The 12,992-nt window shown below is 42.8% G+C and overlaps 1 protein-coding gene across 1 annotated transcript in view; it reads right to left on the bottom strand.

Moving 5' to 3' along the window:
- Positions 1-4,962, bottom strand: part of LOC8025045 (monocarboxylate transporter 12) — a 30,940-nt gene extending 25,978 nt beyond the window's left edge. The window contains exons 1-2 of the mRNA XM_002407830.5: positions 4,791-4,962; positions 4,071-4,214 (exon numbers count right to left, since the gene is read on the bottom strand). Coding sequence (XP_002407874.5) covers positions 4,071-4,214; positions 4,791-4,962 — 316 coding nt within the window. The remainder of the gene's footprint in view (positions 1-4,070; positions 4,215-4,790) is intronic.
- Positions 4,963-12,992: the final 8,030 nt, after the last annotated feature.

Below are 12,992 nucleotides of genomic sequence, written 5' to 3'. Positions count from 1 at the left end.
ACCCAACAACTGAACAGTGCTAACAAACAGTTAGTAAGAAAACATTGAAAAAAAAAACGTTCAAAAACGCACCCGAGAAACTAAGTTCAGCGGGGCGAAGAAACACACACGAGTCGGTCCCACGACACTGAAGTCTGGCAGGATGACGGCGTCCATATGATGCTCGAATCTGTTTTTCCCTCTGTTACGCACATCTACGACGGCTGTGCGGAACAGTGGCTGTGCGAAAGAAAGTGAAGAATAGATTCGAGCAGGCGATGCGCGAGAAGGTAACCGAGACTATGCCTGAAGCTTCATATCGGGAGAGGAGCTTTCGAGGTAGTTTCTGCAGTTACTCAAACTTTCTCTTTCCCCATCCCTTTTTCAAAAGAGCACGTCAGCCGGCGCTGACTTTTCATCTCGGGAGAAGCCCACTCTTCACAAACGGTTATAGTTGACAAGGAGGCTGACTTCGACCCAACTAGTCTCCGGGCAAAATACAAACACAAGTATATTTACCAACACGCTCGTTTTAATGTCAGTCTCCGGGCTTTGCTGTTTCCAAAAGAGATAGCCCTTTATAAGGACAGAATGAGCGGGTTGGTGGGGATAATTAAACTTAAACAGCCCCTTCTCGTTTTCTTCCTCAAGTTTAATAGATAACCCTTCGGTGCTATCGGATCTCCCCGGAGAGAGAGAGACAGCACGGCCGTTTCAAGGTAAGGATAGGGCGCTCGAAGCTGGGGCAAACAGGCGGTATCGTTTCACGCATGCACGGATGGCTGGTTTCAAATTTCCCCACATCCCTAACGAAACCGGCCCATCTTCGTGGGTGCGTCTGTGGGATTTCTGTCCCGCGCCGCCGGTTTTAGCGCGCACGCGGCGTTGTTTTGGCTGGCAGAACAGTTGTTGACCGTCGATATTGTAAGGCCATGGTGTCCTCATCCTTTCAGGCAACGATTCCTTTGCTTTCCCTTGTGCAATACTCTGACTGACTCCTCCTGGGTGGCTGTCACTGTTCGCCGCGTCAACGACACAATCGTACCATTTCACTCCTCGTGACACAGGGTGAGCTGCTCGCTTTACTGTCACGGGCCGTCCCATCTAACACAACGAGCGCGAAAGGTCGTGGTCATCCGCTGGCTCCGAAAGGGCGGGACGTTCATGCAGGCCAATGAGGGCCCCGAATCAATACGACGTCTGCCGACTCCTACACGTTAAAAATTTACGACACCTGCTGGTCTGTTAAGAAGTGTTGCTTTCTCTTTTTGGAACTCCTCCCAATGTAGCGTGCCGCCTATAATAAAACTTAAATAATCAATAAATATAACAGGGTGGAAATACTGTATTTCATTTTTATATGGGAACGTTGAAAAAAATAAAAAAAACTATTTCCAAGCTTGTGAAGACGCGCAATTCGTAAGTCCATTTCGTGCCGTAAAAACATGTTTTTGTACGATATTGATGCTTAAATATAAAACATACAAACAAAATATACACTTTCTAGACTTGATTTTCGCATAGAAAACTATCACATCTACATTTTAACAAAAAATAAAAAAAATAAAAAATGGGTTTTTTGAGAAAATCAATTTCAAAAATTGTACTTTTTGGTTTTCACATAACATTAACGTAAACGTACCGCAAAGAATATTTTATACAGCCAAGTTATTTTATAATACATATAAAGAACGTGTTTTGGGCTCTCCGTGGACATAAAAAGTATTGATGTAACCGAAGTAGATCGCCAGTAATTAATTGTCAAAGTTCGTCAACAATTGACCGAGGGGGCGTTTTTGACATTTTTACAGAAAAAAAGCAAAACGCCTAAAATTATTTTATGGTATTGGTGCCTTTTAAATGTGTCCACAGAGTGCTTTAAAAAAGATAATATAATGTGGACTGAAAATCCACGGCGGGAGATCAAGCGAAACATCCGACCCACGACGGGTGTGAAAAACACTGCTTTTCGCCGCGGCCTCTTTAAAAATTCATAAGTCGCGAACAAAAAATCCGACGAACTTGCGGTCTGCGGCGACTGCGTTTTCAAAAACGGCGCCATAACATATATTTTTTTCATCGAAATTAAAAATTCGACCCTTTTTGCCTGCACGATTTGAGATGAAACCACCCATATATATATAGCGAGAGAGAGAGAGATAAATAGATATATATCACGGTATCACGCAAGCAACCGCTGTTCAGATCTTTGCTTAAAGGCAGTCAGCTATGTCAGCAGATAAGGAACAGGGTCTGTGTACGGTCAACAGAATAGCCTAGCAGACGACGCTCGCACCGGAGAGAGCTTTGTGTGCACGCGTCTAATCTCTCCCCTGACGCCGCATTTCTCCGCGGCACAGCGCTGGCCGTCCGTGCGGTCGACGCTCGCGTGATATTATTGAAAAATTGGGCGACTGTGCCTTGTCACTCTCGGAGAAAAATTAAGTCACACATACCAAAGAAGGGCGGGGTCTAAAGGATGGGATCTTACTCTTGCGTTTGACCCCATGGAGCCTATGAAGTAACGCCAAAAGTGCTTCGTCGCGGCGATCGTTGTTTTCGTGGGTTTGATATCATCAGCTAAAACAATCACGCATAAAAAAACACAGAATCGCGGCGCGCTCACTGTCCGTGATTCGTTTGAGTCGGTAATAACTGACTAAAAAAAAGGATGAGCGCCATGACGATGCATTTTTTGGCGCTGATTGATCGACACACTGTAAAAAAAGGTCAGTGCGTCTACTTTCTCGCACAAAACTCGGAGAGCCAATCAGCGCAACTTACGGAGTCAGCTCAGCGAATGACGTTGCCGAAACATATGTTTAGACCGAAAAACGCAGTCTGAGTTGTGACATGAAGCAATGGAAAACGTCACGCTTGCATTGCATAATGTCACAACTCAGACTGCGTTTTTTGGTCTAAACATATCGTTCGGCATCGTCATTCGCTGAGCTGCCTCCGTAAGTTGCGCTGATTGGCTCTCCGAGTGTTGTGCGTGAAAGTAGATGCACAGACTTTTTTTAGAGTGCAGACGCCATCGCTGTGATTTCTTCGAATCTTATCGTTGGTTGTGGTCGGGCTTAATATGAAACGAAGTGTTGTGAGAGCTCAGGGCATTCATTATACACTCTAAAAAATGTCTGTGGATCTACTTTCACGCACAACACTCGGAGAGCCAATCACTGCAACTTAAGGGGGCAGCTCAGCAAATGACGAAGCCGAAACGTATGCTTAGACCAAAAAAAAGTGACATTAAGCAATGCTAACGTGACGTTTTGCATTGCTTAATGTCACAACTCAGACGTTGTTTATGGTCCAAACTTATGTTGCGGCATCGTCATTCGCTGAGCTGCCTCCGTAAGTTGCGGTGATTGGCTCTCAGAGTGTTGTGCAGGAAAGTAGACGGACAGACTTCTTTTAGAGTTATGGGACGAGGACGAGCATTCCCACCCGCGGGCGTTGTATGCGTCGAGTTCGAGGGAGCTTCCTTATCCCCACAGTCCATAACAGCCGCTTCAGAAATCGCGAGGTAAGTTGCGTAACAAAATGAGCCGCGCCCTTTTGCGTTTCTCAAGTCGTCAGTAGCTAGTTCTTGAAATATCAGAGTTTTAGAATGGAGTAAAGGTCCTTGCGTTATCACTGCGTACGACGCACGCAGGCTCTCAGTGGAACGCAGAGGAGCGCATCAAAACCAGTAATTTTATTGCAGCGGGACGCGAACGTATACGGTTGCAGCTACAGCGCCATCAAGATGTACACATGTGAACTGCTCCGAGCAATCTAGGACCAATATTCGGTCAGCCTACAGGTCAGCCAACGCGAGCCTCGCGCTTTCCGCGCGCGAGACTCGTATTGGATTTGCACCGCTTCCTAAGCACGCAAAACGCCATATCGAGCGCATGTACGCATATAGCTCGCTGCGTAGCGTACGTGTGGCGCATGCGCAATGTAAAGCCCGCAACGATGACGCAAACAAACGGTGCTTGCGTTTGCTCCTATGCCCATTACTAAAACTTTCTAATCATGATGACGTTTGACAGCCAGAAAGTAGAAAGTAGAAAGGAAAATGCAAAATATTAGTTCGCTCTTACCGTGCACCAAACCCAAGGTAAAAGTCATCCACCAAATGTTCGACACGAAGACAGAGGTAATGACTCCCAGTGATGTTAGCAAGGCTCCAATGAAGGCCGTCTGAAGTAAGCTTAGACACTGGGAAAGTAGACCATACAGCAGACCTGGTCATTGGAATAAATAGTAAGATAAAATGATTTGTCAACCCATTCTACTATCTGGCTTGGCTTGGTATGGCTTTTGCCTAAAAACCTAGAGATAAAATTCGATGTTGCTCTTACAGAAGCTCCGGTATGAGCGATCGTGTCGGTTTAAATTAACTGATGACAGTAGAACCCTCAGGAGTTTGAGGTTTTCTATGAAATCTGACATGGACTCGATCGAGGTACAAGATTTATTATGTCTAGGTACGTCATAAGTAAAAGTACGTGGTTATATTAGAACTAATATTAAAAAATAATGAGTTACAGAAACTTTGACGCTAACTGTATGCCATCACTTTAAAATCTCAAAGCTGTGGTTTTAAGGGTAGGTTCTGCGTAAAATGCCACATATCTAGTATGAGCTCACAATATCATCACTCATGAATTGAGCTAGGGGTTAGCAACATTAATGATAGGGCTCAAAGAATTGAGTTATATGATGCAGATTTTGTGTCGCCATTTCTTAACATAATGTTGTAAGCTAGCTATATTGCAATGATAATTGTAAGTAAGTATGCTAACTGCAACATTTCTTACCACCCATGTCGTAACCGCTTGACATCATATTCACGGGCCACGAAGCCTGCTCCCGGTTCACGCTAAACTCTTCCATAATTTCCACGAAAAGAAGGCCTGATAGCCTGTACAACGATGACGAGAAAAAGGTCACCAAGGCTCCAAGAAATGGCACATGCCAACTGCGATCCATTATATCATCGGTATTTTCAGGAATCCTTTGGACTTGGGGTTCATCTTCCGTCATATTGTTCACTGCAAAACTAGAGAGAAACAAAACGTCAACCGCAGTTTTGTCGTCCACGTAAATCTACAATTCGGTTTGCTTGAAAGGTATACAATTATATTTCTTAGGATGAGCTCCAAGTAACTTCACTGAGGGAATAGCAGTTGCTGACATCTAAATATCTACGATCTGTTAGGAGATTACGTTTTTGAATTGCCAGATAAAGGTAATGGCAAGAACAATCACCGTAGCTCGAGCAACACATAGTTCGATTATTTCTTCTGCCAAGAAAAATGTAGAATGTAATGTAATTATGTGACTGTTAATTTAGCTTTAAAATTATAACACGGATTACACGTTTTTAAAAATCGCCCCTTGATTCAGCGAAAAAAAATCGCAAATGTGTATTAAGCTCTTCAACGGGCGGTGAACAATTCTAACATTAAAATAATGTGCAGCGTGTTACTTTAATTTTTTTAACATAGTCCATGTAAAAGGAGAAAAAAACATGCAGAATCTTCTTGGAAAAAGCGTTAGTCCACCCTGTTATTTCAAAGCAAATATCTGAGTATTTGCCAAACTAAAGCCGCGTTCGGCGGCCATGGAAACCACCCCGTGATGTCATTACGAGAACAAGTGTAGTGAATGAGTAAGTTGTGAAATATCTGCTCAGATTAAACGTAGTCTTTTTACGTTTTTTGTCGTCTACACTAAATTAAATGAGTAAAGGTACTTTTATTGTCACAGACAGTTTGATCGGCTGTCTGTGGCGCCATAAACGGAAAGTCAACGAAACACATAATCTCAGCTGCTTTTGTGGCGAACTAGCAAAATCACGTTTACTGCGTAAATTTTCCTTCTCTCCTGAGATCGGGTACCATTTGCGATTATCTGCGATGCCAACTAGGTCTGGTGTTCTGACGTGATTGAACTGGAGCTTTAAAGGTGTTTTGATTTGAGGCGAAAACATCCGGACCACAGAAGGAGAATGAGAGTTCGTGAGCGTGTTCGAGAACACAATCGGAAGCTCCTATCATCCGTGTTCATGTCACGGCACAGGCGACTCGGAAGACGGTGTAAAAGTTGAGCAGAATCTCAAGTTCAGTTTTTTTAATTATTGTTAAATATAAGCTAGCGCACACAAGTAAACATTGTTTTCTGTTCTTCACTCTTCAAGCATGAGAGAGTAATTTCCACTGCCAAGGGGGAAAAGTTCGAAAATCTTTGCATGGCTCCTTTAAAGCTTAAGTTATAACCTAAAAGTCAGTGGACGAAGGTTAACCCAGCATATTTTTAGAGGTTTCACGTAATTCAAATTACTTTCGCGAAAGCATCAGGGAAAGTTGTCGAAGACAACGACCTGGCAATGGCGATTTCTCAGGAGACTTCTACGCTCCTAGTTTCAGTTAACCAAATTACGTAGTAGCTGTAATATTAACACTTACCCTGCAGTGGTCAGTGCAGTTTTGAAGTACGTTCAGTGTCAAATTACCAATTTGATTTCATTATATGCTACGGCTTACGAATGAGAGTGTTGTCAGTTTACGGTAACGCGTATTCAGGTCAGAAATGTCCGCTGCAACATGTAGCGGAGAGTACGCATGTCCACGTTGTGTTCTCGACGATCTAGATTGTTTTCGGTTGGGCCATATACGCGTGAAAACAGAAACAAAATTTTGCAACCTGCTCTATGTGAGTTTTCGACGAAAAACATACACCCACTATATCCGCAGGTGCAGTGGATGCTCCACTTCCGTAGTTTTTTGTTTTATGTGCTTGGAAACTAGTTGGTTTGCTGCTGAATATATTTCTGTTTTGAATAACCAGCAGCGCTTCGTTGATGAGGTGTTGACTGGGGTACGAAGACACAAAAATAAATGTTACGTACGTTGACCTGCGGGGCACAGTTTCTTCCAATTAAATGTGTTTCGCGCTTAGGTGGGGCTTTCCGGCAAAGGAACATAAAAGCGATAGGATAATTATTAAAAGAACTTGCCGGATTTTATATTTAAATGGTCAAATTTTATTTAGCGGATTCTAATAATGACTCCACTTTTATAAAGTCATAATTTTCTAACTTCAATGTTGCAAACGTTTTCTTTTAGTTCAACGTTCTAGTTTGGGGGTCAGCCTAATATTGTATGAAGTGAGTGTTAGGAGACGTTAAAGAGTTTAGTCAACCGACGTGGATAGCATAGTTTCATTTTTATGGGACAAGGCACTTGTTCGGTGTTTAGAATTTTAGACCAATGCTTAAAAATGAAATTCGTAAACACAAATGCCCCTTATCTTTTTTAACATGCACGGAGTGTTCGTTTCTTGCTATGGCGACATCATAACATGTTGCGTAACAGTTTGTGGACATGTTGGGCGCGCACACCATGTGAGCATTAGTCGACATATTAATTTCACAACATGTGACTTAGTCAATATATTCACATTACTAAACACTTGGCTGTCAATCTGCTCTACCCGTATCGGGTTCTGTTTGCTGTTTTCCATGGTTCTGGTTGGGTGAGTGAATTTTGAAGTAATCTGGCTGTCCGTGAAAGAACAACGTATCGCTTTATAGGTCATAAGTTTGTAGGCCGTAGGTGTTGGTGCTCCCTGGAAAAGAAAATATGAGGTTGCTGAAATAGCAATGTTGATTATATGATTGATACTGTGAAGTCCGTTCTTAGTGAGTTCAAATTCGCTATTTTACACGTATTACATGCTTTGTTACGCTAGCTTGTTATATTTTGAGGTGTAACACTTTTTTTAAAAACAAAATGCAAACAACACCCTTAAAATTTTCAACGGCGGACGCCGTCGCAAATGATTGAGTGCCGCCGAAAATCCAAACATTTACGTTGATCACCAGAGGAAAACGACTTAACAGAGGCGGTCCATGGGGTTCGAAAGAATCCTGGTGTGAGCTAAGCTTCCATTAAAATTAAGCGTGCATGGAGGGGTGGTTCCCGTTTCGACCCATTCCCATTTCAATTTTCTCGTTTGTGCCTCCCTGTTCCGACCTGTATAAAAACGACCTACGCATTTCACCTCTTCCCATATCGCCATATCCCGAAACAGCATACCCGCTTAGACCATTGTTCCTTATTTGTTCGTTATGAGTTAAGTCAGTTCAAAAATGCTATATCTGTCCTCCTTGGTTACCTCTTTTCGCCTTCTCCCAGAACAACCTTGAAGATTTGATCACCAGCGGTCACTATTTGCACAAAAGAACAGTCAGAGTGCAGGCGAGCTGGTGTACGTTGAACATGATTGTAAACCTGGGACTGGGGCAGAAAAGAGAACACAACAGAAGGTAGAAAAAGAGGAGGCAACGTCTCAAACTCAGCTGCAAACCTTATTTCGTACACGCCTTATTTACCACATGTCCAACGCCGTCTCTACAAAAAAAAAAAAATATATATATATATATATGACAAGAGGAGAATGAAATTTGGGTAAACCTTATTTTATCTCCCTTCACCTCGGCTGCGAAACACTCACACAAAGGGTCACATTCTAGCGTAACCACCGCCACCCGGCGAACGTAGGTGAATCACAAATGAACGCAAAGAAAGGGTTTGACCTTCAAAGTTGCGTTTCCTCTAACAACTCACTTAGTCCAAAAAAAAAATACTAGTCACTGCTAACAGCCGGAACTGAGGCCATCTCCAAAACTGAGAACAACATTGCCCTTCTACAACGAGCCACAATTGGCTAAACACTGTGACTTTCTCGAACGAGTCCAAGGATACACATATAAACACCGCTAGTACAAAAGAAAACAAAAAAACCTTGACAAGCGTAAACATTGTTTACATTCCTTTCCAAACTGCAATGACGCCTGACTTATACAGTTGCCAGACGTTTTTATACGAATCGTTTCTTGAACTATACGTTTCATATCATTACGTTCTTTGTGAATTACTTCCGTTTCAGACCAGTTGGTTTTACAATTATTACACTCTAGAAAGTGCCTGGTTGGCTTTACAGTTATTACACTCTAGAAGGTGCCTGGCTAACTCGGAATTGGACGCGTTGTTTTTCACATTCCGTTTGTGTTCCGTCAGTCTATCATTTAGACATCTCGACGTCTGACTTACGTATTTAAATCCACACTCCAAAGGAATCTCATAAACCACCGAATTCTCACACGGTACCGACTTTTCGCGATGTGCCTTCTGGCAAACTTTCTGTTTCGATTCAAAAGGTGTAAGTTTGCATAACTTCAAAGATGTGAACACTGTTTCTACGCGAAACGTTTTCGCCGTCGCTTTTATGTTATGAAAAATACCGTGAAAATACGGTATAGCAACTCGTCGGTTCCTCACACTCGGTTCATCCCGCTTGTCCCTGATTTGAATAGAAGGTTGTCGTTTTAAAAAAAGTTTCCTCCTACCCCGCGTCGACCTCCAGTCTTCCCCATTGTCTTTTTAAAGTTTGACTAATGAAATGGGTACATGACCTTTTCAGCGCATTACCAATTAATGATTTCGCAACTCACGCCTTAACAATTTTAGAGTGGCAACTTCGTTTGGGAAGCACCGGTTTAGCCATCTTCTTACCATATTCCCAACATCAGCCATTTTTCACCTGAATTCCCAAGTCCAAAAACTGCAACATGTTATCCTCTGGTTCTTCTACCGTGAAATGCAACTCCGGGGCCGTTGACCTAAAAAGCTTTTCAAGATAATCCGATTTTCCTTCTTTAAACGTACAGACAAAAAAATCATCTACATATCTTCTGATGAAGCCCACGTTAGGTGACAACTCAACCTGCCTGTCAAACAACACTCCATCCAATTGTTGAGGTATATCTCAGCTAACAACGGAGCGACCGACGAGCCTATGCATACACCTTATTTCTGGATGTATTTTCGATTATTGTATTCCAGGACTGTTGACTTTAAATAGAGATCCAACACGGTAAGGAAGCTTTCCACTGTTACGCCCGATTCTGATTGAAACTTTACCAGATTCAACTCTAGCACCTCCTTCACGGCGTTCATCAGCCTCTTCTTTTCCAAAGAATAATATAAATCTTTTATATCCATGGAGAATACCGAACTCTTCCTCCCATGGTTGTGTTTCAAGATCTGAATAAGTTCTTCTGTGTCTCTCAGCGATAAGGATTTGTCCAAACTGACCTGACCTAACCCATGCTGCAGAAACTTAGACATCCAACTTTTTTCCACGTTCCGTTTTCGTTTACAACAACTCTAAGAGGCATCTCATCTTTATGGTCCTTTAGGAAAAATTTCAAACATAGGTACATTTTGGATTGACTCATTATTATTTTGGCAAGTTGCTCTTTATCTTCTTCCTTTAACACTGTGGATATGTCCCTTCTCATCTTTGCCAACTTTTCGTTCCAGTCCTTGAACAATACACTCATGGCTTTTTCAGCTTTGTTTTGAAATTCTTTCATCGGAAGGATACCAAACCTCCCCGATTTATTTGTTTGGAGTAATTTTAACAACCGTGAATCTATCTAATTCTTGACCATGTTTACATCCTTAAAATTCCTTTTTTCTTTTGGTTACATGTCTCCCATGATTTTATCTAATATCCCCACCGTCTGATCCACAAAAGCCGTCTTTTCATCATGACCTACTAAGCGCGCAACGTTTTGAACAGCGGAAAACACATCGAGTCTGGAAGGCCTCACATTGGGACAAAATTTAGGTCCCTTGGATAAAAAAAGTTTCCGTTCTTTCTGAAATCGAAATGTTACATGGGTTGACTGCATTTAAACGAGATCCCGACACACACTGAGAACTACGCCATACCAATAGCAAACAATTCTCCCTCCTCTTCATTATCTTAAGATAGTTCAAGACTTGCGTTCTTTTGACATACCAGATCCTGTGGAACTGTGCCTTCTTGATGTTGTCCCAGTGCTGGAACTCCTTGCGACGCCTGTAGTCCATTCCCAAAAGGAGGTCCCAAAGTCTGTTGCACGCCGTGTAGAGTTTTTGTATCCTCCTGGTGGCTCCTTTCTTGTATATATTCATAACTTTCTTCTTTGAACTCCAAGATAAACCACTTGTTGATAGATGTCTGTACTGCGCAGGGCCGATGAAGTTTTTCCGCAACGAAAGTCCATAGTACGCGATGTCTGCTTCCAGTTCCGCCAAACGAAGTGCCAACTTGTCCAGTGCCTTGTGTGCTCAAAAAATGAGTATAAAAGACGACGAAGGAAGAGTGGATTCATAAGAAAAGGGGATTAAGCCTGCTTCAGGTACGATTAACGAAAAAATAGTCAGAATGCAGGCGAGCTGGTGTAAGATGAACATGATTGTAAACCTGAGACTGGGGCAGAAAAGGGAACACAACAGAAGGTAAAAAAAGAGGAGGCAACGTCTCAAACTCAGCTGCAAAGTTTATTTCGTACACGCCTTATATTGCACAACTCCAACGCCGTCTCTACAGGAAAAAAAATATGACAAGAGGACAATGAAATTTGGGTAAACCTTCTCTTATCTCCCTTGACCTCGGCTGCGAAAAACTCACACAAAGGGTCACATTCTAGCATAACCACCGGCACCCCGGTGAACGTAGGTGAATCACTACTGAACACAAAAAAGGGTTTGACCTTCAAAGTTTCGTTTTCTATAACAACTCACTTAGTCCAAAGAAACAATACTAGACACTGCTAACAGCCGGAACTGGGGCCATCTCCAAAACTGAGAACGACATTGCCCTTCTACAACGAACCACAATTGGCTAAACACTGCGAATTTCTCGAACAAGTCCAAGGATACACATATAAACACCGCTAGTACAAAAAAAGAAAAAAAAACTTTACATGCGTATAAATTGTTTCCATTCGTTCCCAAACTCCAATGACACCTGACTTATACAGTTGCCAGATGGCAAAAACAGTTTCAAACTTCTGCGCCGAATACAAGCACAGGGCAGGAATGACAGTGCGGGACGAGGCCCAGCACCGATATGGGTGCATCTTTTCTTGTTGCTAACTTTCGAAGTATTCTCTCGAAACAAGATGATTTAAGAGGGAGCGCTCCTCCAAGCCCCATAGAGAATACACGCGATTTTCTGCCATTTTACGGAAATTCTCATTTAATAACCGCTACTCCGATTTTTTCAAACTTTTTTGCTATAAAAAGATTGATTCTTCGTCCAAATATCCCACCGAGCATATTTTTCATAAAAAATTTTATTATATTTTATATTAAATCGTGAAATCGGTCGGAATCGGCTGTTTTGACATGTTAACGTTAGAACGCGTTTTGAAAAACCTGTGAATTTCGAACTACAAATGTTTCTGGTGGAATATCTGCGGAATTTAACATGGAATTCAATTATATTCGAATTATAGCTGTAAGTACATCCGTTCTGTAACTACGTCGAAAAAACTGAACCAAGGTGATGTGGCTTGATTTTCCTTGTTTGGACGGTCACGACTAGTTCGAAGAGCGGCGCGTGAGGGCGCCACGGTTCCGCCACGCAGGCTGCTCTGATTTTGTATTACTCCGCGCGCATGCGCTCTTCAGTAACGCGCTTGTGGTGGTCCAGAGACGGCAAGACCCGTCCAGTCAGAGTGGTTTTGTTCTTCGGAGTGGGTGTCAGGCGGATAGCTGTGCGTGTTTTCAAAGGCCGTTGTCGCAGCTATGGGTCCAAAGAGGTATAAATATGGCAAGCGAAAGGTCTCGAAGTCGCAAATAGAGTTTACTCGTAAGCGACCCTCTGCTGAAACTACGGATGGTGAGGTTTCAGGTGAGGTTGAGTCATCGTGTCGTAGCGCTCGTGGTTCAGTTTGTGAGAGAAATCCAGGCGATGCTGGTGCTGCGACCGCGGAAGACTCGCCGTTCGCTCTTGACGAACAGGTAGAACCTGCAGGGGAACCAGGCGGTTCTTCAGAACGAATAGGCTTCTGTGTGGATGAAGATGTGATCCGACCTTCAGAACAAGCGCAAGCATCCACGTCCGTTTTGGAGGGTCGTCGCGTTGTCGACATCGGTCATTTGTTTCGGTCGGTACAA

This window comes from Ixodes scapularis, unplaced genomic scaffold (assembly GCF_016920785.2).
Source record: "Ixodes scapularis isolate PalLabHiFi unplaced genomic scaffold, ASM1692078v2 PGA_scaffold1__304_contigs__length_218370807, whole genome shotgun sequence".
Taxonomy (NCBI): domain Eukaryota; kingdom Metazoa; phylum Arthropoda; class Arachnida; order Ixodida; family Ixodidae; genus Ixodes; species Ixodes scapularis.
Note: the sequence above shows the minus strand (reverse complement) of the source record. Positions and strands in the feature narration are given on the sequence as shown.